At 43.7% G+C, this 24,811-nt stretch overlaps 1 protein-coding gene across 1 annotated transcript in view; it reads left to right on the top strand.

Annotated features, from left to right (window-relative positions):
* CEP120 (centrosomal protein 120) overlaps positions 1–24,811 on the top strand; it is a 375,016-nt gene that overhangs the window by 267,721 nt on the left and 82,484 nt on the right. Inside the window, exon 17 of the mRNA XM_086961084.1 lies at positions 11,952–12,074. Within this exon, the coding sequence (XP_086817210.1) occupies positions 11,952–12,074 (123 nt within the window). The remainder of the gene's footprint in view (positions 1–11,951; positions 12,075–24,811) is intronic.

Below are 24,811 nucleotides of genomic sequence, written 5' to 3'. Positions count from 1 at the left end.
TTGCAGTCAAATTTATGAGTGGTTGGTGGCCACAGTTTTGGATGCCAACTATTGAAAAGGTGACATCAGCTTAAACGAAATGTTAACTCGTATGCAAAGGGGAAAGATGACCCATTAGACAGCTTCCCCTTTGGGAATCCTGTTGTGTGTCCTCAAAGGGAGTAGGTTAGGCTTGGGCAAAATCTTAATTACACCCGCTTAGCTGGCCTACTTATGGTCATTTCGCATAAAGAAATGTAAGCGACGTTACTAAGATTACAGCATTACTCCTCGTACCGTAATGCACACAGGATGTACTATTAGGGTAATTTTAAAACCCTAGGGGCATTTTTTTTAACAGTCTTTTCAAGAAGATCAGGAGTTGCTTTAACATGGCAGTAAACATGGCAGTAAACATCTCATGTAAATTCTTTCATCCTACACCTGCCTAAAGATGTTCCACTCAAGTACTCCTACAAGTGAGATGCACAAAACATACCGTATGCTCAGATTCCAGGTGTGGGAGACAGAGTAATACCAAACAGTGAACGCAGACTGTGATTGATTATGGCTGCACATGAGGGTCTAACTTCTGCACATGCAAGGGTGGTTGCTACAATTTCACTATTGCAGCAAGGCTATTGGTGGCCGTGTCTTTACAAACAGACCAAGGACTTTGTCCTGAGATGCGACATCTGTCAGCAAATGAAGGGATCCACTGTGGCAGGTCCACCCCAGACACCTCTTTTGGTTTCAAACAAGCCCTTGGTTTGTGTATATTTGGACCAGTGCGACCCCTTGTCAGGACTTACAAGTATATCTTGGTGGCAGTGGATTCCTGCACTCGATTCCTTGAGGTATGGCCACAGCGATCGGCTGCCTACTGAACTGTTATTAAGGATCTGGAAGTCTTTAACAGGACGTACACAGTTGCCACACTACATTCTGATAAGGGTCCGGCGTTTAGGACTTGGGATTACGAATAGGTCATGGTAAGTTTGGGTGTGACCCTGCATTTCTCTTCTTAATACCAACCAGAGGGAAACGCTGTAGTGGAGAGGAGAAACCTGGACTTGAAGCAGTCTTTAACAGCAAGAGTTTTAGGCTTGGTTTGCAGTTGGGTCCATCACCTATATGGGGTCCAGAGGGCTTTGAAGAATATGCCAAGAAAATCCCTGGGTAATCGGACTCCTTATGAGATTCTGTAACATGTTTGGGGTTAAGATGTGGGTCCCAGACCACGATAATGCCAGCACAGTGAAGGCGGATACACTGTTTGACATCAATGAACGTTTGGCTATTTTACAGGAATTTAATGATTTCTACGATTAACAAAGCAACATCCAAGTAAAAAGCCTGTCCTGGCTGTTGAAGGTACTAGAACTGGTCTTCTCCCGCCCCTTGCCTGACGCAGTGACAAATGGTTAGTCTCTATTGATCTGATCAAACCACACTATGTGGCCAATTCTTAACAGTAAGCCACATGCGTTCCTGTGTAGCTACCAATCTCCTCTTGCTGCCATACAGGAGGTTCAGATGGAAGCTTTAATTACAAACGAAGCCTGCTCTCTTCAACAAGAGACCACGATAAACAACAATGAAGTAGGTCTTCCTCCTGTTTAAAAAATGACAGCTGTGCTGTCAACCAGGGCAAAAACACAGATTTCAATTTTTAATCCTGAAAAGAACAAGGTAAAAGTCAATGTATAGCAGATCGAGTCTTCATCTAATTCGAACCAACTTGCTGAGCTGCCCAAGATAGACTGGACTGCTTCTGGATACTTCCTAAACTTTGATGACTTCTCTTCCGATGCATTGGAAACACCACCACCTCCACCGCCCCTGCCCGTTGATCTAAAGGTGCGTGTCTTCCATCTGTGGCTGAAAAGAACATACTTTGTTTTTCCATGGTTGCACCTTTGGATTACAATTACATTACTCTTTCTAGTCCTTTGGATTGGTTTTGTGACTGTGTTCTTTCTTCTCATGAACATAAATTTTTCCCAGAATGCTCTACAGTACACCTAGTGAATTTGTTCTGAAACCACACACATCAGATTGTAAACTGAGAGACTTATCCCTGGTGAACATTTCAGCTGTTCCAGTTCCAGATGGGATTGTATGGGATAAGGTATTATTTGATGTATATGGTCCCACTGAATTAATACGAATTCCACATTTTTAAAAACATTTCTTTGAATGACATTATCACCCCCAGTACCATTTCTGATGATTGGGACATTGATGCAGTATATGAAATGTAAGAAGATCTAGAACGTTCAACTGTGTCTTCCTCTGATGAGGTAAATGATGGTACTGCTAATTTTGATGAGATGCTCTGTTTTCAACATTATGGCATTTTCTACACAAGGCTAGTACACCTCGTGAGGTTTTTAACTTTACACAATGGGAACACTGCCCAAAACCACCAAGGGGCAGTTCAAAAGCATTTCTATCGAAGTTTGACTACTATTCTGGGTACGACACATCCAACCCATCCTTGTTTTATTATAGGGTTACACCTTCACCTGCAAAGAAATATATGTTAACTGACAGCAGGCTGATTTACTCTGCCGCTTTCCTTTCCCAGCTGTCTGTACAAGGTTTCGACTTTTGGCGTGATACAACAAGGGGGGTGGGAGCATGCCGCTGACACGTCCAGCGTGATTACCTCTAGCATCATGGTTCATGTGGTTCGTGTTTCTCGCTCAGTTCTCAGTTCATAGCCAGTGCTTGCATCATTATTTCAAAGCGTATCCCTAGACACATTTTTCTGGATTATTCCTTCATCAGTAGGGAAAAAAATATTAACAGGTTTCTGGACATGCTGCCGTCATCTATCAGGACCTGTTCCGCTCTCAGCATGCAGGCGCTGCTCCCGAGCTAGTCAGCTCGGAGGCTCACAGGAGCCATTTTAAACAACAAGGGGGGTGGGAGCATGCCGCTGACACGTCCAGCGTGATTACCTCTAGCATCATGGTTCATGTAGTTCGTGTTTCTCTCTCAGTTCTCAGTTCATAGCCAGTGCTCGCATAATTATTTCAAAGCGTATCCCTAGACACGTGTTTCTGGATTATTCCTTCATCAGTAGGAAAAAAAATATTAACAGGTTTCTGGACATGCTGCCGTCATCTATCAGGACCAGTCCCGCTCTCAGCATGCAGGCGCTGCTCCCGAGCTCGTCAGCTCGGCGGCTCACAGGAGCCATTTTAAACAACAAGGGGGTTGGGAGCATGCCGCTGACACGTCCAGCGTGATTACCTCTAGCATCATGGTTCATGTAGTTCGTGTTTCTCGCTCAGTTCTCAGTTCATAGCCAGGGCTCGCATCATTATTTCAAAGCATATCCCTAGACACTTGTTTCTGGATTATTCCTTCATCAGTAGGGAAAAAAATATTAACAGGTTTCTGGACATGCTGCCGTCATCTATCAGGACCAGTTCCGCTCTCAGCATGCAGGGTAACAAGTGCTATATGAATGCAAATCTTTCTTACCCTTTTATCTCTCCGGTATCCTTCTCACTCCAAGAAACTGCTTTTATCCACCACTGAAATTACTTCATATTTCACCAAATTAATGCACCACTAATCCTTTGTAGGCTTCCTGAATAGCGTGCGCCAACAAGCGCTATATAAATACAAACCTTTGCCCTCCTCTATCCTTCTGCTATCATTCCAAATCCAAATAACTGACTAACCTATCCACCACTTAAAATGTACTTGCATGTTTCACTATACTAATTCAACACTAATCCTCTATGGGTCCCGGAGTAGCGTGCTACTCGCCGAAAAAGCGATTTGACGCTTTGTCAAGGGTAGTAAGCGCTATATAAATGCAATTACAATACAATAAAATACAATACAATTTAAGGCAACATTGTGCTTTGAGATATACCAGAATGTGCTGCGTGTCATACTATATAAGAAGCTGTTTGCATATATGGTTTCTACCGTGCAGGATTCCCTGTACACATCAGGGCCTTTGGCGCTGCAGATGTTGAAGAGCGGCAGCTGACCATTGATGAGTCGGTGGAGGCTTTGCCAGAGCCACCTGGAAGTGGAGTGAGCAGCACTGGCTAAGGTTGTTTTGAAAGCAATGTTTGGTGTTACAAGCACTTTAGGGCTGCCACTTGTGGACATGACATAATCTATGGCCCATTCAATATCACTGACGTTACGTTTCAAAGATCATTTCCAGGGAGATAATTTTGATTTCCCTGGTGTTGCAAGGTGAATATCGTTATAGATTGGTAGAAGCACAAAAAGAGGTGACATGTTCAAACATTACATGGTATACAAAATATAACAAAGAAATAGATTTGCTGCTGTTACTTTTTACGCTTATGATCTTCTCCACACAGTGCATTAATTACAGTATGTTTCAGATGACAGCCAGTTACTTATGAAAATTACAGTATAGTGAGGGCCACAGGAATTATGCGGCAGGAATTGGGTAAATTATGCGGCAGGAGAGGGCCAAATTATGCTGTAAGAATAGGCAAATTAAGCAGTGTGATGCGGCATAATTTCTGATAGTATTACTTCATTATTTGTCATTTTTAGGTCGAGGATAGTGGCAGTGCGCATGCGCTGCTCGCTCTGCGGGACTGCTGTAGTAGAGTATGCGAGAGTATCCGCGCCCACTCTCCCCCCGTATTTTTCATTGGCTTGTGTCATTGTCTTTCGTAAATCTGCCTTCGGATCCGTTAATAGGCTTGTTAGTCCCTCCTTAGTACGGCCTTGTCTTCATTTGTAACCTCCTATGGCGACCTGCCCCTTTACTTAGGTTGTTACACAGGACCTGTTATTTAGTCTGTAAGCACTATTTACTTAATTGAGTTTCTCTTACTGCAGGCCGGACATGTGCTGCTGCAGCTGAAACCGGTTGTGTATTTTTTAAGCAGCACGACAGCCCCCATAATACGGGTGCTTTTTTCAATCACTTTAACCCGGCATTATCTGGTGTCTGTTTCAAACCCCCAAGTAGAATGGATTTAGAAATGATTAGGAAATTAAGTCATGAGAATTCCAGGTAGCACATAATACTGTGCTAATGGGCTGAAACGGGCAACAGCACATCTGTGTTACATGTCATCTGCACTAAAGCCACCTGATGGGTTGTTTTCAAAAGCCTGTTTTATTAACACCAATACAACCACCGCCAATACCACCACCACCACCACCACCAATACCAATTCCACTACCACTGCCACCACCACTGCCACCACCACAACCAATACCAACACCACAAATACAATCACCAACAATACCACCATCACCACCACTAATACCACTGCCAATAGCAACACCAACTCTACCACCATCACCACTAATACCACCACCAGTCCCACCACCACTAAGACACCAATGCCACCACTAATACCACCAATACCACCACTCCTGATCCAGCGGCGTACCAACAACAGACACTCCACTACCATATACTCACCTGGGCCCATAAACACTCACACACTTGGTTGAGTAAACCGCTGTAGTCAAAGTTTTATACATTTCTTTCACAGTTTCAAGATTAGTTATTCAATACTCCTGACTAATCTTTCACTGATCAAAAAGTTCTTTCCTCTGGTCGATGGACCATTAGTTGAACTAATTGATGGTGAAATTACAGAAGTTAACTTATTCTTTACTTAATGTAAATAACCACAGACTTGGGAAATTTTAAATCTTTATCTAAATTTCAAAACGCATGTGAACCATCTCAAATACACAGTGCAGTCACTGTCATTCATAGGAGAGAAAATGCATTTAAGTCGTCAAACATACTCTGGATTCATGCAATAATCAGTGCTCAGAAAGGCAGAGGACAAAGAGAAAAGAACATCTGTAAATAGCACAAAATTACCAACCAAAGTTTATTTATTATGATACGGAACTCATTTTGAGGTCCACATAAAAACAACATATACATACAAAGCACAAATATTAAAATAGAAGGAAAGCAAAAAAGATAATTTCATCATAATCACAAGAAATATCTTAATACAAGTCCAAAAAACATTTAAAAAAGTTGTACAGTCTATAAACAAACATTTCATTAGGAGGTTTAATTAAGGCTGCCTTAAATGAAGACGCTGATAGTATATTGAGTTGTATGCAGATTGATCTTAACCATCTACGCCTGCATGGCATCAGTGTAGGGCAAACGAACATCACGTGATCTAAATCCTGATCATGTAATTGGCAAAGATCACAGCGTGCCGAACAACCATACCAGCTGGCTTGTAAAACTTTTAGTGGAAGCAAATTATGTCTTAATAAGTACACCAGGCGTCTCACGCCATGGGAGATATTCCAGTACATATATGGTTGAGCTTTCCGCAGGGCATAAGATTCAATAACAGGCGTACAACCTTTTTTCATTAAACAAAAGTCTCTATCAAGACAAAACCCCAATTCCCAAGAGGCTGACTTCAAAACTGTTTTTAATTGATGAGGGGAGAGTGAAAATAAAGTCTCCTCATCCAGTTTCAATTGCAACACAGCAAATCTGAAATTTTTTACAATTGAAGAGAAGCCATTAAAAGATCCTAGCAATTCCTTTTTTATCAGGGCTCTCAAGGTATTGGGTTCACCTTTAGATAATGCTACTACCCAACGTATGATACTAGCAAGACCTTGAACCCTACTGCTGCGTAAACCCAATTCCTGACGCAAGGAAGCAGTCGAATTTACAGTGCCAACAGACATTAAACTCCGAAGAATTTTTCCCTCTGCCGAGTTTAGAAAACTCCATTTTTTTGGATCAACTAATTCAATGCCATATAACAGGGAGGCTGGTACTTTCGCTCTAAAAACATCTAATAAAATAGAGAAATGCCTTCTACCTGTGGCTTTATATAGGGAGACTAGGCTCTTTCCCTGGGAAATCGCCTTCCGGGAATTATTGTCTATGTGTGATTTGTCACTTAGATTGTGAGTGACAATTTTACCTAAAAAGGTATAAGATTTCACACATTCTAGTTTTTCCCCCCCTACAACCCATGGAAAGGTAAAACATTTAAGTTTCTTTCTACCAGAAAAACAAATTATCTTGCTTTTTGCCGTATTTATTGATAGAAAATGACTTTCGGCGTATTTATGAAGTGCGTGCAATCGGTCATTTAGGCCCTTTGGGGTGAGATCCAAAATTAAGATGTCATCTGCATACATCAAGCATGCAATTTGAACACCCCCCAAAGATGGGGCAATACCGGCGCATGCAGAAAGAGCGATGGGAAAATCAGCAGTGTACAATGAAAATAGCAATGGAGCCAAAAGGCAACCTTGCTTCAACCCATTAGATGTTTGGATTAATTTGGAAGCGCCGCGATCACCTCCAAGTAAGACTCTGCACCAGGTGTCAGAATATAAGGCGCGGACCAAATTAATTAGGGAAGCAGGCATACCAAGATTAACTAACTTTCTCCACAGCAGATTTCTATCTACTTTATCAAAAGCGGTGGTAAAGTCAATAAAGGCGCCATATACCTGACTACCCCGCACTTTCACATATTTTTCATTGATAACTTGCAATGCGGTCAGGTTATCTAAGGTTCCATGATTTCGTCTGAAACCTGTTTGCTCCAGAGGCAGAATATTATGTTCAGATACCCAATCATTAATTAAAGAAAGCACACACTTTGCAAACACCTTGCCGATGGCATCAAGCAGGGCAATTTGCCGATAATTTTGTGGGAGATCTCTTGCCCCTTTTTTATATAAAGGGACAATAATGCTTCCTTTCCAGGAGGGGGGGACTGTTCCACAGCACAAAATTATATTTACCAAGAATGGTGTGAAGACCAACCCCCTGGCCAAAGGGCTGGTAAGGGTCCCTCGGGATAGATCAGGCGACAAAGACTTCAGGACAGGATAGATGACCTCTCTGGAATACCGATGACTGCATCGCACCCCTCTCTGACACACTCTTCCTCCTCGAAATTCTTCTGCGATCTTCTGTCTAATCCTAATTAATTTAGGATAGTAGGTTCTGCATTCGGTTCTTCATCAGCATCTCTCCCAGCATCAGCTTCTCTCGCTACTCCGACAGCACCCACGGTTCACTTCTTCTCAGTATTGACGTCTAACTAAAGCTATCTCAATTATTCCTGTCGCTCTCCATGTTCCACCCATTAATGTTTCAGGATCGTAAAAATACTAAATATGATTGGTCAGGCAAGGGGGGAAGATCATCACACCATGCTTACATGTTATTAAATTCAGTTAAACTATTGTTCACAAACACATCCCCTTAATTTATTCTTTATTTCCCACCCGCATTCATGTTTCATTTGCAACATTTGTTTAAACTCTAACATGCAGGTCCATTCAGTTGAACTTTTCACCATCCGTTCTCAGGCTCGGGCACTCTGTGTCCGTGCCCTTTTTCCCAACCTTTGTGTCATCAATCCGAAGCAGCTTACAGTGCCCATGCACGAATGTCACATGGCTCAGCCCATTCCAGCCATACATGAGAGGCCCAAATACACACTAGTGATAAAGTCAGAAAGACAGATGTCACTTAAAAAATAAATGGTTTCACTGTATACCACCCATCTCTACTCTATCCCAATGTATTTATTAGACTTATCCTCACGTTAGCTTTAGTAAAAATCACTTGATTTAGTTTCAAGCAATCAGATGCCAGACATGCGAGTCTTCAAGACTTCATATTAGTATCTTCTGCTCATGCGCAAGGATTTCCCTCCAAGCGACAGCTCGTCATACTACGTAGATGGCAGTTGACGTTTGCACAAAGATTTCCCTTTTTAAAGCAGTTTAGTCCTTTGTTCATACTATTACTGTTAGTAAACACATAAGCAAACGTCACTAACCCGCGTGTTGGTGTGGTGCGCATTCATTTTACACAAAACCGTTTTTAATACTTGTTAGTAAGATAAAGGAGCGGATTGCTTCCGAGCAAGTCTCTTTTCTAAAAGTCCTTGCTCCATCACTACCACCAGTACCACCACCACCATCAATACCAATAATGCTACCAATACCACCACCAGCAATACCACCACAACCACCATCACCAATACCACCACCAATACCACCATTACCATCACCAATTCCACCATCAATACCACCTCCACCACCAGTACCTCCACCACCACCACCACCATCCATACCAACACCTCCACCACCAGTACCACCACGACCAATACCACCACCTCCAATATTGCCACCAACAATACCACCACCACCAAATACCACCACCACTACTAATACCAACACATCTAATACCACCACCACCAATACCACCATCACCACCACTAATACCAACATCAATATCACCACCACTAATACCACCATCAATACCACCACCAATACCATCACCACCACCAATACCACCACCACCACTAAAGCCACCAATACCACCGCCACCACTAATACACCAATACCACCACTACCAAAACGACCAATACCACCACCACCAATACCACCACCAATACCACCACTAATCCACCAATACCAGCACCACCAATACACCACCACCAATACCACCACCATCAATACTACCACTACCAAAATGACCTATACCACCACCATCAATACCACCACTACCAATGCCAGCATCACCACCAATACCACCACCATCAATACCACCACTACCAATGTCAGCATCACCACTAATACCACCACCAATACCAATGCCACCACTAATACAACCACCCCAATACCACCACTACTACCACCACCAATACCACTACCACCACCACCAATACCACCACCAATACCGCCACCACCACCAATACCACCTCCACCATCAATACCACCACCAATACCAACACCAACACCTCCACCACCACTACCACCATGACCAATACCACCACCTCCAATATTGGCACCACCAACTCCAATATTGGCACCACCACCTCTAATACCACCACCTACCAATACCACCACCTACCAATACCACCATCACCAATACCGCCACCACCAATACCACCACTACCAAAACGACCAATACCACCAATACCACCACTACCACCAATACCACCACTACCAAAACGACCAATACCACCAATACCATCACTAATACCACCACCACTACCACCACCACTCCACCACCATCAATACCACCACTACCAAAATGACCACTACCAATACCACCACCACTACCAGCATCACCACCAATACCACCACTAATACCACCATCACAACTACCACCACCATCAATACCACCACCATCAATGCTACCAATACCACCACCAATAACACCACCACTAATACCACTACCACTACTACCACCACCATCACCAATACTACCCCCAATTCCACCACCACTACCAATACCACCACCACTACCAATACCACCACCAATACCAGCATCAATACCAAACCCACCACCACCAATACCTCCACCACCAATATCAATACAACAGACACCAATACCAGTACCACCAGTACCACCACCACCACCAGCAATATCAATACCACAGACACCAATACCAGTACCACCACCAATAACACCACCACCACCTTTACCATAACTGCCAATACCACCAGTGCCACCACCAATACCAGCACCACGAATACCACCACAATAGTGGTGCTCACTCACTAGTAATAGCAGGGGCACTGTACGAGGTCTGAGCTGCAGCCGAGACCATCCCTCACTCCCTCCATGCCTGCCATAAACCGCAGCCTGCCCTGCACCAGGAGGTGAAGCCAGGGCCCTACTACATCTAGAGTGTTTTTATTAGGCCAAAGAAAGCAATTACATTACGCAATGCCACACTGTACACTTAAATCATGGAGAGGGCAGGAAATAGTCCCCCCTCCCGCTCTTCCTCCTGAGCTGCAACAGTGTAATCACAGAGCAATAGGTGTCGGAGTGCTTTGTTAGTGTGTATAGCTCGGATCATTTGTAACTCTCACTTCCCACTTTGTGTCTGTGTAATTTAGAACACTTACACCTCTTCTTCACGGCACTATTCACCACTACTTTGAAAACGTCGCAGGCCGGTCTCTTCCTCTGATATTTACACTCTAGCAAGCGGTCGAGAAGACGCTTTATTGCAAAGCAATAAGTCTCGCATTTGTGAGAGTTTAAGCTATTAGTATTGTAAATGACAATGCCTTTTATTTATGTTTTAAAACCCAAAACATAAATAAAAGGCATTGTCGTTTACAATGCCAATAGCTCAAACTCGCATGAATGCGAGACCTATGGCATTGCAAATTCTTGTTACTGTAGGTCATAAATATATGAAAAATGCTGCAGCTGTACAATCGCATAATTCCATTGGCCCTGAGTATAGTTAATCATCATGTACTGTCGAGTCACTACATGTAAATTCCAATCTCATAGTGTTTGTAAATATGGATTATCAAATATTTCATAAGCAAATTTGTTGTTAATCTCCACAAATGCACTTGTGCTGCCTTTCGACATCCTTACATTGTAATGGTAAATGTTGCTCAAACTATTCGCTCAAAGGCAGGCTAAGGAATTTCATATTGAGCGAGTAGAAATCGTTGCTTGTTTATTGTTCTAGACATTCGCGAAAAAGAAAAACTGCTAACGAGTCTATGACAAAAAAATACAAAGATATGTGTCCTCTCCTGTCAACCAGGGCTTCATAATGTACATATCTGAAAGTTTTGGCTCGACTCTGAAGAATCCTGACTGCCTGTTAAAGATACTGTTTCTGCATGTCATCCTTCCTCTCAATGTCAAGAGGACATAAACAGCGGCAAATCTTTGACTTGCTCACTAACCCTCTCTTAAAACCCTCTTCTTTTTTCCTGGCGTAAGAGCTTCGTTATTTATGACTGCAAAGTTTTTTTTGTCTGTTTAATGTCTTTTGACTGTCGTAGCTGATTTCTCCAAAATGTAGAATAGAAGAGTCTGGACGCCTTCTGCTTGCTATTTGCCCATTTCTGCTTGTTGTTTCATGACAGCTGACCTTCTTCACTTGTAATGGACGCCAGGGCTGACATTTTGTTTGTTCTTTTAATTCTAGGTCCATGAAATGGAACATAAATTCAAACTGCTAGAAAAAGAGTTCCAACATTACAGGGAACAGCAAAGCAGCAAACCAGAAATCCGGCTGCAGTCTGAGATAAATCTTCTCACGCTGGAAAAGGTAATTCCACCAATTGGCTGTTCACATTTGTTTACACTTAAAGCACTGACATTATTTAACACCATAGCACACCAACATTTTCTTTGGGAAAGCATTATTCTAAGTGTTTATTAATATTTATTTACTCCTTGTCTCTTAGAACAGATTAGGGTGCATGTTTGTAGCATGCTGGTTGTTACTGCACTTACTTATTGCTGTGTATGAACATCTCTTGACACTGATAATGTGCGATTTTTACCAACCTCACCCATCTTGTTGGCCTGAACTAGTTGAGAGGTTCAGTGAGGCATCCGTGATTCGAAACTTTGACCATGAACTGAATCACAGATATTGAGTGAATGTAGAATTCACTGAACTAACTGTGTGGGTAGTTGCACTTTTAGATTAATACAGACCAGCGTACACACTGCTGTTATTGTGGGCTAAGCAGCTTTAACGTTACTCCTATACAGTCCTCATGATCTTAAGTGTGTAATCTTTTATACAACTATTGATTGACACAGATGAGTGCCGCAGTCTACAAAGAGGTCAAAATGTCACTTTCCAACAGGCAAAATAGCTATTATAGCTGCGAGTCCATCAACGAGCTCTACTGTCTGTCTGTCTATCAATCTCCCTCTCTCTCTCTCTCATATATATATATATATATATATAAATCTATCCAACAACATGATGCCTGCTGGAAGGAAGCCCAACGCAAGGTGAGTCAATTGCCAACAATCTTTATTGGAGAAAACACAGCGAGGGGGAGCGCTGCAACACAGGGGTGAAGTCCCGCCTGACGCGTTTCATGCAGAGCACTTCTTCAGAGGCACCGGACTTGGGAGGAAAAAGAACAGCAGTTTGTAGCACCATATTTAATTGATGAAAGCCCGCCCCAGTGGGCGTGGCTACCCCATGGTTTTCTGGGACTTGTGGTGCAAAGTATTCCTTCAGTAAGGTGCAGCGCTTTACCCCCGTAGCGAAAATTAAAACCAAGTGGCTCGTGGTGCAGGACTCGGGTCCCCGCTGTAAAGATTGTTCCTCCAACAACAGGCTCCTGTCCCTTAGCGGCGGCATCGTTTAGCGTCGTCGCAGGAAGGCTGGAACAGCCCTGGGGCTCACTTCGCGGCTCAGGCAAGCCGCTTCCTAACATCCAACAACATGATGCATGCTGTGAAGGAAGCCTAACGACAGGTGAGTCAATTTCCAACAATATTTCTTGGAGAAAACACAGCGAGGGGGAGCGCTGCAACACAGGGGTGAAGTCCAGCCTGACGCGTTTCATGAGAGCACTTCTTCAGAGGCACCGGACTTGGGAGGAAAAAGCACAGCAGTTTGTAGCACCATATTTAATTGATGAAAGCCCGCCCCAGTGGGCGTGGCTACCCCATGGTTTTCTTAGACTTGTGGTGCAAAGTATTCCTTCAGTGAGGTGCAGCTCTTTACCCCCGTAGCAAAAATTAAAACCAAGTGGCTCGTGGTGCAGGACTCTGGTCCCCGCTGCAAAGATTGTTCCTCCAACAACAGGCTCCTGTCCCTTAGCGGCGGCGGCGGCGGCGTTTGGCTTCGTCGCAGGAAGGCTGGAACAGCCTTGGGGCTCACTTTGCGGCTCAGGCAAGCCGCTTCCTAACATCCAACAACATGATGCCTGCTGTGAAGGAAGCCCAACGACAGGTGAGTCAATTGCCAACAATCTTTATTGGAGAAAACACAGCGAGGGGGAGCGCTGCAACACAGGGGTGAAGTCCAGCCTGACGCGTTTCATGCAGAGCACTTTTTCAGAGGCACCGGACTTGGGAGGAAAAAGAACAGCAGTTTGTAGCACCATATTTAATTGACTTGCTTGCCTGAGCCGCGAAGTGAGCCCCAAGGCTGTTCCAGCCTTCCTGCGACAACGCCAAACGACGCCGCCGCTAAGGGACAGGAGCCTGTTTTTGAAGGAACAATCTTTGCAGCGGGGACCCGAGTCCTGCACCACGAGCCACTTGGTTTTATTTTTTGCAATGGGGGTAACGCGCTTCACCTCACTGAAGGAATAATTTGCACCACAAGTCACAGAAAACCATGGGGTAGCCACGCCCACTGGGGCGGGCTTTCATCAATTAAATATGGTGCTACAAATTGCTGTGCATTTTCCTTCCAAGTCCGGTGCCTCTGAAGAAGTGGCTCTGCATGAAATGCGTCAGGCTGGACTTGACCCCTGTGTTGCAGCGCTCCCCCTCGCTGTGTTTTCTCCAATAAAGGTTGTTGCTAATTGACTCACCTGTCGTTGGGCTTCCTTCACAGCAGGCATCATGTTGTTATATATATATATATATATATATATATATATATATATATATATATATATATATATATATATATATATATTAAACTCCTTCTCGCAGTTGCTTTCCCTCTGCGCTTAAAAATGGAGTACGGACCACAGTTGCATGCAACTTCAAATTTTTATTCTGCTCGTACACACAACTCCATCAGCATGACACATTTCGATCCCAAAGGGATCTTGATCACATGGCGCGCTACACGGTGGGAGGTTTGTTTAAATAATTTTTTTTGTTTTTTAAAGTGACAAGTGCATTGATTTTTTTCAATAGTCGATTATATAGACCTAGAAAGAATGCTTTCATTCCAAAAGGAATCTTGAATCATAGTTAATACGAAATATTTGTTTCAATACATATTAAAACCATAAACGTATCCCTTGTTAAAAAGCATTTAAAAACAAGCAAACAATCGTACTGAAATGTATTAAAAAGCTGTTAAATCATTCTCATAATATTAAACAAGATTAAAACCTCGCTTTTTATGGTGCTATCTGGCGTCCATGTTTAAATACCTTTTGGCACCTGCTTTCAACAATTGTTCAAAGTGCTAGTGCTTTTTTTGTTACAGTACAAGGAGATGTAAACGTCTATTATGTAACCAGGCCGACTGAATTGTCATATTAGTACAAAAGTAGTTTGTGCAAAGTGCATATAATAAAAAACAAACTGTGCCCTTAAATATACAAGTTAAAAAAACGTGTGTAAGTGTGAAAAACTGTTAGAAAAGGCGGAAAAAAATTCTAAAATCTAATATTTTAATATAAATTGTTTAAATTCGACTAGCAGCTCAGTTTTGTTCAGACTGTGTTTTTTAAAAAAACCTAATCTCCACTGTATTTCATATAAATCCCCGGTTTGATTCAGGCCCCCCGGATGTTTGGTATCGAGATTTAAAATATACTTTGTCTCTAGTTGTCGTAGGACTTTCACTCGGTCTCCTCCTCTCTTTCGGATCGGGACACTATCTATTAGGAAATACTTTAAAAGTGTTGAATCTGCATTGTGCTTATCCCCAAAATGCCGGGCCATCGGATATGTCTGGTCATGATTTTTGATTGCCTTGATGTGCTGGAGTACACTCTTATGCCCCTGCAGTATTGTACTGCCAACATATCTGAGACTGCAGGGGCACTCCAGCACATATATCACATGGTTCGTTTTACTTGATAGGGCCTTAGTGATTGGGACCTCTGTTAGGTTGAAGGGCTCTTATTGGTGGTAGTATTGATGCCGTGTTGGCATGCCTTGCAGGATTTACATTTATAGAAACCCAGGCACTGGCTTAACCATGTGCCTTTAGCTGGACCCTCTAAATCATTGCGCACCAAGGTATCTCTCATGGATGATGCTCTCCTATATGTTATGGCAGCTTTCCTATGTCAAAGCTGACCAATCACAGGATCTCTCAAAACAAGGGTCCAGTTTCGATCTATGATCTTTTTAATGTTTTTACCCTGCTTGCTGTAACTGAAAATAAACCTGAATGGCCCCTCTTTATCATTGGTGGCTAAATCTGGCTTGATTTGATGATAGAGGAGGGTATCCCTGCTTGTTTCATTGCCATTGTCAATGCATCTAGGGGAATATCCCCAAGCTAGAAATCTATTTCTGCTAGATGTTTGTGCCTGTTTGAGATCCTCTTCACTACTACATATATGCTTCAATCACAACATCTCCCCAAATGGTATACTTTGTATTAAGTGTTCAGGGTGGGCACTACTAGCATGTAGCACTGAGTTGCCCGCAGTGGGTTTTCTTTGTAGTGTGGTATGTAACTGACCATTTTTGATGTAGATCTGAACATCTAAGAAGTTTACGGTTTTGGAACTAATGGACGCAGTAAACTGTAAATTCAACTATTGACATTCAGATTTTGAACAAATGTCTTTGCATCACTTATTGTACCTTGCCAAACCCCAAATAAATTGTCGATATATCTCAACCATATTTTGACGTTGTTGGTCATACATGTCAGGTACTCTTTATGGAGGACCAGCTCCTCCCACCATCCCATGTGTAAACAAGCATAGCTGGGGGAGAAGCTGGCCCCCATCGCCACTCCACGTTGTTGTTGATATAAAGAGTTTTCAAACATAAAAACATTGTTGTTGAGACAAAATTCTATCATATTAACCAGCATTGCACTGTGTTGTTTAAAATCTGGTCCTCTGTATGTAAGGTAATGTCTTAATGCCCTTAGCCCATCCTGATGCGTAATGGATGTATATAAGGATGTGACATCCAATGTGATAAGCAGGTGGTAGTCTTTTCAGTTTTAGAGAGAAAGTCCCCAGTGTCCCTAACATATGAGGGCAGCCCTTTCACATGGCTCTGAAGAAAATAGTCCACATATTGTTGCTGTTGCGGGCTGATATAATTGGCCTGTCCGGGGTATTAGAGGATTTTTGTACACCTTGGGTATAAAAGTACATTATAAGCATCACAGGATTGTCATTTTTCATGAATTTATATTCATCAGTTGTCAAAAGTCCAGAATTTGTCCATGCTACAAGTTTCATGCCATAGCAGTTATACATGCTCTGTAGATTTTGATGGTCGTTGCGATAGTAACATTCTCTGTCTCATAGTTGTGTCATAGCTTCTTCTATATAATCCTTATGTATTTATGTGTGTGTGTGTGTGTGTGTATATATATATATATATGTATATATATATATATATATATATATATATATATATATATATATATATATATATATATATTCAATGAAAAAACCATAGGTTATAGGCCATATATAGTTAGGAATTAGCATTTACAAAACCTTATTTTACTCGCATAAAACCATTGAAATTCCATATATAGTTAGCTAACTATAAGCGCTAACTATATATCGCGCACCCGCAATCCACTGCTGATGATGTCACATATTACATCATTCATGACATGGTCAGTGACATCACTGATGACATCACTGATGACATCTCAAATGACATCACTGATGACATCACTGATCACAACATCCAGTGATTGTATGTGTCTGTAAAGTTTAAATATGTTTCACATATTGAAGAATGAGTGGATGTATAAGTGTCTGGATGAAGAATTTAGTAGGTGCATGACTGACTGTATGAGTGAGTGATTAAATGTGTCTCACTGAGTACATGGGTTAGTGACTAAACTGTCTTAATTCGTGCATCAGTATGTTTGTTGTTGTGTAAGCTGCTGCATGTGTTGATCAGTAGCTATAAGAGTAGCCATATGGGTTATTGATTGGTTGCCCAAATATTTGAATGGGAGGCTGAGTGTGTGTGTGGGTGGCTGGGAGGTGCGTGGCTCTGTGCATAGATGTGTAAGCAGTTGATTCACTAGGAGTATGAGTTCAAGAGTGCATGTGGAAACAGCTATATGGGCGGTTGACTGTGCATGGGTGTGTTGGTGAGTGAATGGATTTCTCATTGCTACATGTGCAAGTAAGTACGTATGTAAAACACAATACATGTGAGAGTTGAGATATATAAATAACTGAACATAAGAGCCAGTGAATGTGTGACTGGCTGTATCGATCACTGTGAGCTTGTATCAGGGATTATATAAGAGAGTAAATATGTGTTATTATATGTTTGAATAAGTAAGATGTGTATAACTGTATAGTTGAGGAAATGGAGGTGTGATTGATTCTTTGCATGACTGACTAGGTGTGTGAGTAAGTCCATGGATGAGTGACAGTCTGTGAGTGTCTGTTTATACTGAGTGTATGTAAGATTATATTAGAGTCTGAAGAGGTTCATTGTATTATCACATGAGTGATGTGATCAGTGATGACAAATGAGATGTCATCAGTGATGTCATTTGAGTTGTCATCAGTGATGTCATCAGTGATGTCATTTGAGATGTCATCATTGATATCATTTGAGTTGTCATCAGTGATGTCATTTGAGATGTCATCAGTGATGTCATCAGTGATGTCACTGACCATGTCATGAATGATGTAATATGTGACATCATCAGCAGTGGATTGCGGGTGCGCGATATATAGTTAGCGCTTATAGTTAGCTAACTATATATGGAATTTCAATGGTTTTATGCGAGTAAAATAAGGTTTTGTAAATGCTAATTCCTAACTATATATGGCCTATAACCTATGGTTTTTTCATTGAATTTTCAAGGTTTTGTAAATGCAAATTCCTAACTATATATCCACTATAACCTATGGTTTTTTCTGTGAATTTCATTGGTTTTTTAATAGCAAATATGAAAAGCTTTAAAATGTCAAGTACGTGATAGATAAAAACATTTTCGTATTTATGCACGCTGATGTGCTTTGAACGCTGCCCCCCCCCCCTCCCCTCTTTTGCCTTAGTAGTACTCTCTCTTTGCAGATACAGAAGGGTAGTTAACGCAGGCCTTTACCCCCGTTGTAATCCGTCGTACCTCCTTGTCTCTCCATTTGATTGATTGTTGTCCAAGCATTTACTGTTTTAGAATTGGTTCTCTTTGGATCATTCTCTATTTACAAACAAGCACAAAGTCGCAATACTCTGTTTAGTCTTTGCAGATAGTGAAAAATCGTGTAAAAAAATAAAAGTAATCGAGCAAAATCAGTAGGCCACTAATTGGATCTCTTTTTGACCTCGCTAAAATAGAAATATTAGGAACAACCCTTCTTGAGAAATACGAAAATAGTGAGATGAACTGAGCTCCACACCATGAGGGCTGCAAGACAGCTCAGCTCCATCACCCATCCCGCACAAAATAATGACAAACCCTATGCAAATATTAAAAATATAGACAACACACCAGCAAAGAAATAGGGTAAAACATTTTATTAAAAAACTATTTACATAACGTTGGTTTATAAGATGATGTCAGTAGTGGACCGATGTGTGAATAGATCGAAAACAGCACAAGGCTCCAAGATCCGGATAGCAAGCTCCTGGATGTTGGGTGCCATAGTTTAGAGTTCTGAATTTCAGCCTTTTTCAATGCCTGTGCTTTGTTGAATCAAAATGGCGGCTTGACACAAAGCTGACTCAAGCGTTGTTACTGATGCTATGCAGACCAAAACTGGTTTTCAGTTTGTACATTTTTCTAGATTTTTCAATCCAAGTTTGGTTGACTTTGTAGAACGATGGCTTCAGATTTTCAACATACGGTGTGGTGGCGCTGACTGGGAGGGGGCGCTTCGCTCCTGCCCCCTCCCCAAGTAAGATTTTCATACGTGAAAGTACGTTAATGGTTTTGGTCCCTGAGATGCTTCGATGTCACTACCATTCTCAAATAGCATAAGTTCTGGATGTTGGGTGCCATAGTTAAGAGTTCTGAGCAGCGCTTGTAACACTGTCTGAAGCTTATTTCCACCTACTGCAGCTTCACTATTCTCAAAGTAAGTGAGTGTCGTTTGTGGACCTGACTGCATTAGAAAACAATATGATATGTTACCTTCCTAAACAGCTTGACGGAGGCCCCTGAGGGGCGCTGTGATGGCCATGGACTCGGAGAAGACGCTTGGCTCCGACACCCTCCCCAAGTCTTATAGCACTGGTGTAGCCTGAGATCGCCCCCGACATAGGCGGCCGGCTCCCGGGGTCCGGCGGTACTTTTTGCCTTTTGATGACTCTTCAATTCTGGACCTTGTCCCACAATCCGTTTGACCTGAAGACAAGCTGTAGTGAGGCGCCCCTTTATCGTTTTAGTTGCCATTCCGCCCGCTTTTGCTACACTGTGCCTCTTCCGCCATTCAGCTGTTTTCCGCCCGCTCTTGCGACTACAGCGTCTCGCTCACCATGTAGTTGAGATGCGCCCGCTCTTGCGGTGCAGCGATAGGCGGCTGCCACAGGACTCTCAAAATGGCGGCCGGCTCTTCGGTTTTGGGCCTGGTCCACTAAAATGGCCCTGGGACACCTTGGAACTCGGACGCTTGTCTGCTAGGGCTTGGATCCCATTCTCGAAAAGCGTCCCCTCAGCCGTGAAGATTCTACAAAAGTCTTGGGGGCCTCCGACTCCCGCAGGCTTCTGGTGGGGAGCGGCTGCCATGATTGCTCGTGGAATGGCCACGACGGAGCTACGAGATGGTAGTGGTCTCATGCTGACGCCAGCTTTAGTCTAAAACATCCAGAAACACTGTAGACTACCAATTCGATCAGTTCCGGTAGCGCCCCAACATGACCCGGAAGAGAAGAACTTGCCCTCCCCTCTTTGACTGATGGTTCTTGTTGCCTGTCCCCTCTGTTGTCATTTAACAGAACTTTTTGGACTGCTGAAAGGGGTTGTGTTCTGAACGCTGGTTGGTGGAGACATTTAGACTATATTCTTGACCTACGTTGTCGCGTAATGCGTTTTATGACACGCCGCGTTAGCGCACCCGGAAGTGATCCGAGGCGCGGCGCGCAGCGCGTAACGTAAGCATAACAGGTCATGTGACTTGTTAATAAAACTTTTCATTGGTTCATTTTACTTTTGTTAATTTAATGATGAAAAGCTTGGTCATATGACCTAAAAATTACGCTTTTTATTATTTTCGAACAATATTTTTTTTTCAAACATATGTTATAATATTCCAGGCTAATGTACTTTCCCGGAAAATTTACAACTGTCTTGCAAGTAAAATATATTCCTTTTTCGAGAAAAAGGGCGTTTCTTCCTTCCATGACGGAGCCGTTGAGTAAAAGAGATTCGGCCTGCTGTCTTAGTCGCCGATACGCCTGATTATCAGATTCTTATCCACCACTTTATGTTGCAGACATGAAAAACACAACTGCCCTTGACCATTTATCTTTACTGCGTTCCTACATATTATACCTTTTATCCGTCATGTAATTGGACTGCTTTATTTCACTTGCCTTTTACTGATTCGAAAACAGTCACTAAAAGTAAAAACTTTACAAATGAAAATACTACTACCGTGTTTTGTTTTAAAAACCTTTATTGTGAAAATGTCAGTATACAAATACGGGCCTATAACCACGTGGGCCGGCCACGGAGCAAACTCAAATCGTATATGATGAGGAGACATTTACACTGTAGAAGAACGTAACGAGCGGGCCATTAGGTGACAAGAACAAAGGTGTCTAACAGTTGCGGTATCGGTGGACGTACATTTTGTAATTAAAATACGACAGGGCCACTTACAATAACATTTTCTAGATATACATTTGCGGGCAAAGAGTTACGAGTCCCATTTATACCGGCGCCATTTTGGGCGAGGCCGGGCAGGTCCAAGATATAGTCAAAATGTCTCCACCAACCATCGGCCAGACCAGAACCCCTTTCGGCCCTTTATGTTACAAGATGATGTCTTCCATTCAGAAAATATTGGTGGCAGCATTTTGAAAGGAAACAGAAACAGCCGTTCTCCTAGTGAGTTTCACATTGTTACATTTAGGAAGAATGTTGAAGAGTAGTATGTGGAAAATCTGAAGCCATTTTTCTACAAACTCTCAATCCGACTTGGATGGAAAAAAAAACCTGAAGAATGTACAAACTGAAAACCAATTTTTGTCTGTATAGCACCAACAGTAACGCTTGAGTCAGCTTTGTGTCAAGCCGCCATTTTCATTCAATCAATAGCGTCCCCCTGCACACATTCAGGGACCTGGTCGTGTCTTCAGATGAAACGCATTGTAGGAAAAGAAGCAGAAAGGAAAAGGAAAAAAGTTCCGCCGGACCTAGTGAAGCTGCAGCAGGTGCAAATAAGCTTCAGACAATCTTCAACTTACTCTGATTCTTATAATAAACTTCAGATAGTCTTACAAGCACTGCTCAGAACTCTCAACTGAGGCACTCAACATCCAGGACTTGCCATTCGGATCTTAGCGCCTTGTATTTTTGTTTTGTTCTTGATGGAGGGGAAACAACAAAAAACAGGCATTGAAAACGGCTCAACTGGAGCAAAAAAAAAATTACTTCTTGGGTGCATTAGGGCATTTATGATTTTCGAATGCCGTATTCATCAGGTTGATGCTCATGTTGCCATAGGACAGCATAGCATTCACCTTCTTTGATCCAGGAGGGATGGAGAAAAACTGCCAGATGAAACTTGAAACTTGGCCATCCAGATCTCGGCGCGTTCGACTCACTGTACCGCAACAGTGACCGCAACTCAGCTGGACACGCCGTCTTTCGGCGCAGCATTGTAGGATGGCCACACCAGTGCGGCAATTTGCTAGACACCACCTCGGTGCCATCCGGATCTCGGCGCGTTCGAGTCACTGTACCGCAACAGTGACCGCAATTCAGCTGGACACGCCGTCTTTCGGCGCAGCATTGTAGGATGGCCACACCAGTGCGGCAATTTGCTGGACACCACCTCGGTGCCATCCGGATCTCGGCGCGTTCGAGTCACTGTACCGCAACAGTGACCGCAACTCAGCTGGACACGCCGTCTTTCGGCGCAGCATTGTAGGATGGCCACACCAGTGCGGCAATTTGCTGGACACCACCTCGGTGCCATCCGGATCTCGGCGCGTTCGAGTCACTGTACCGCAACAGTGACCGCAATTCAGCTGGACACGCCGTCTTTCGGCGCAGCATTGTAGGATGGCCACACCAGTGCGGCAATTTGCTGGACACCACCTCGGTGCCATCCGGATCTCGGCGCGTTCGAGTCACTGTACCGCAACAGTGACCGCAATTCAGCTGGACACGCCGTCTTTCGGCGCAGCATTGTAGGATGGCCACACCAGTGCGGCAATTTGCTGGACACCACCTCGGTGCCATCCGGATCTCGGCGCGTTCGAGTCACTGTACCGCAACAGTGACCGCAATTCAGCTGGACACGCCGTCTTTCGGCGCAGCATTGTAGGATGGCCACACCAGTGCGGCAATTTGCTGGACACCACCTCGGTGCCATCCGGATCTCGGCGCGTTCGAGTCACTGTACCGCAACAGTGACCACAATTCAGCTGGACACGCCGTCTTTCGGCGCAGCATTGTAGGATGGCCACACCAGTGCGGCAATTTGCTGGACACCACCTCGGTGCCATCCGGATCTCGGCGCGTTGTGCTGCCTTCGGCCTATTCGCACATCGGTCCGCTACTGACGCCGCCTCACGTGCCAACGGATTTTCTACGCTTTTTGTAGCCCTATGTCGCATAACAGGTCATGTGACTTGTTTATAAAACTTTTCATTGGTTCATTTTACTTTTGGTTTCCTAAAGATGGAAGGCTTGGTCATATGACCTAAAAATAACACTTTTCATTGGTTTAGAACATTTTTTTTTCCCAAACGATGAAAGCCCCACCTTGTTTCTGGATCATTCAGACTGAAGCTGGCGTCAGCATGAGAGCACCACCATCTCGTGGCTCCGTCGTGGTCATTCCGCGAGCAATCATGGCAGCCGCTCCCCACCGAAAGCCTGCGGGAGTCGGGGGCCCCCAAGACTTTTATACAATCTTCACGGCTGAGGGGACGCTTTTCGAGAATGGAGCCCAAGCCCTAGCAGGCAAGCGTCCGACTTCCAAGGTGTCCCAGGGCCATTTCAGTGGACCAGGCCCAAAACCGAAGAGCCGTCCGCCATTTTAAGAGTCATGTGGCAGCCGCCTATCGCTGCACTGCAAGAGTGGGAGCAACTCAACAACATGGTGAGCGAGACGCTGTAGTCGCAAGAGCGGGCGGTAAACAGCTGAATGGCCGCCACCTGGGGAGGCCAGTTCACGCCGCCTCCCCCCCACCCCCCGGGCCGCCGCACGCCAATTTTCGGAGCAGCATTGTAGGATACCAAAACCAGTGCGGCAGTTTACTGGACATCACCTGGGTGCCTGTCGTACATGTTGTGTCAGCCATGTGACACTGGACACAGACCGCTACTGACGAGGCCTCCCCCCGCACCACCCGGGACGCCCCACGCTGTTTTTCTGTGCTGCATTGTAGGATCCCTAAACCAGTGCGGCACCCAGGCGACATCACCTGGGTGCCGTCCAGAACTCTGCACGTTGTGCTGCCTTGGGACTATTCGCACAACAGACCGCTACTGACGAGGCCTCCCCCCGCCCCACCCGGGACGCCCCACGCCAATTTTCGGAGCAGCATTGTAGGATCCCTAAACCAGTGCGGCACCCAGGCGACATCACCTGGGTGCCGTCCAGAACTCTGCACGTTGTGCTGCCTTGGGACTATTCGCACAAAAGACAGCTTCTAACCATTGTTGCTTTTTGTGTTAATAAATGTTTAAATGTTTTTAGTTTTTGTTCTGTTCATTATCGTTAAAAGTTAATAAAGTTTTATAACCTTACTTTGTTGGAGTGTTATCTATTTTTTGAAAAACGGGTGAATGGGGCCTTGAATCGGGTTATTGTCATGTGTGGGCTTTGGAAGTGTGCTGCTGCAGGATCGGACATTTCAAACTCAAATGCACGTTCTTTTTCTTACCTTTCCGAAGCATGGAGCGCAATAGCAGGCAGAGAAAGGGTGATGCACGTGTTGAACACTACCTGACCTGGCAAGTTGCTGGCAGTGCCCCCCCGCCCG

Source organism: Lissotriton vulgaris, chromosome 3_1 (assembly GCF_964263255.1).
Source record: "Lissotriton vulgaris chromosome 3_1, aLisVul1.2, whole genome shotgun sequence".
Classification (NCBI taxonomy): domain Eukaryota; kingdom Metazoa; phylum Chordata; class Amphibia; order Caudata; family Salamandridae; genus Lissotriton; species Lissotriton vulgaris.
This window is presented reverse-complemented; position numbering and strand designations above follow the sequence as displayed.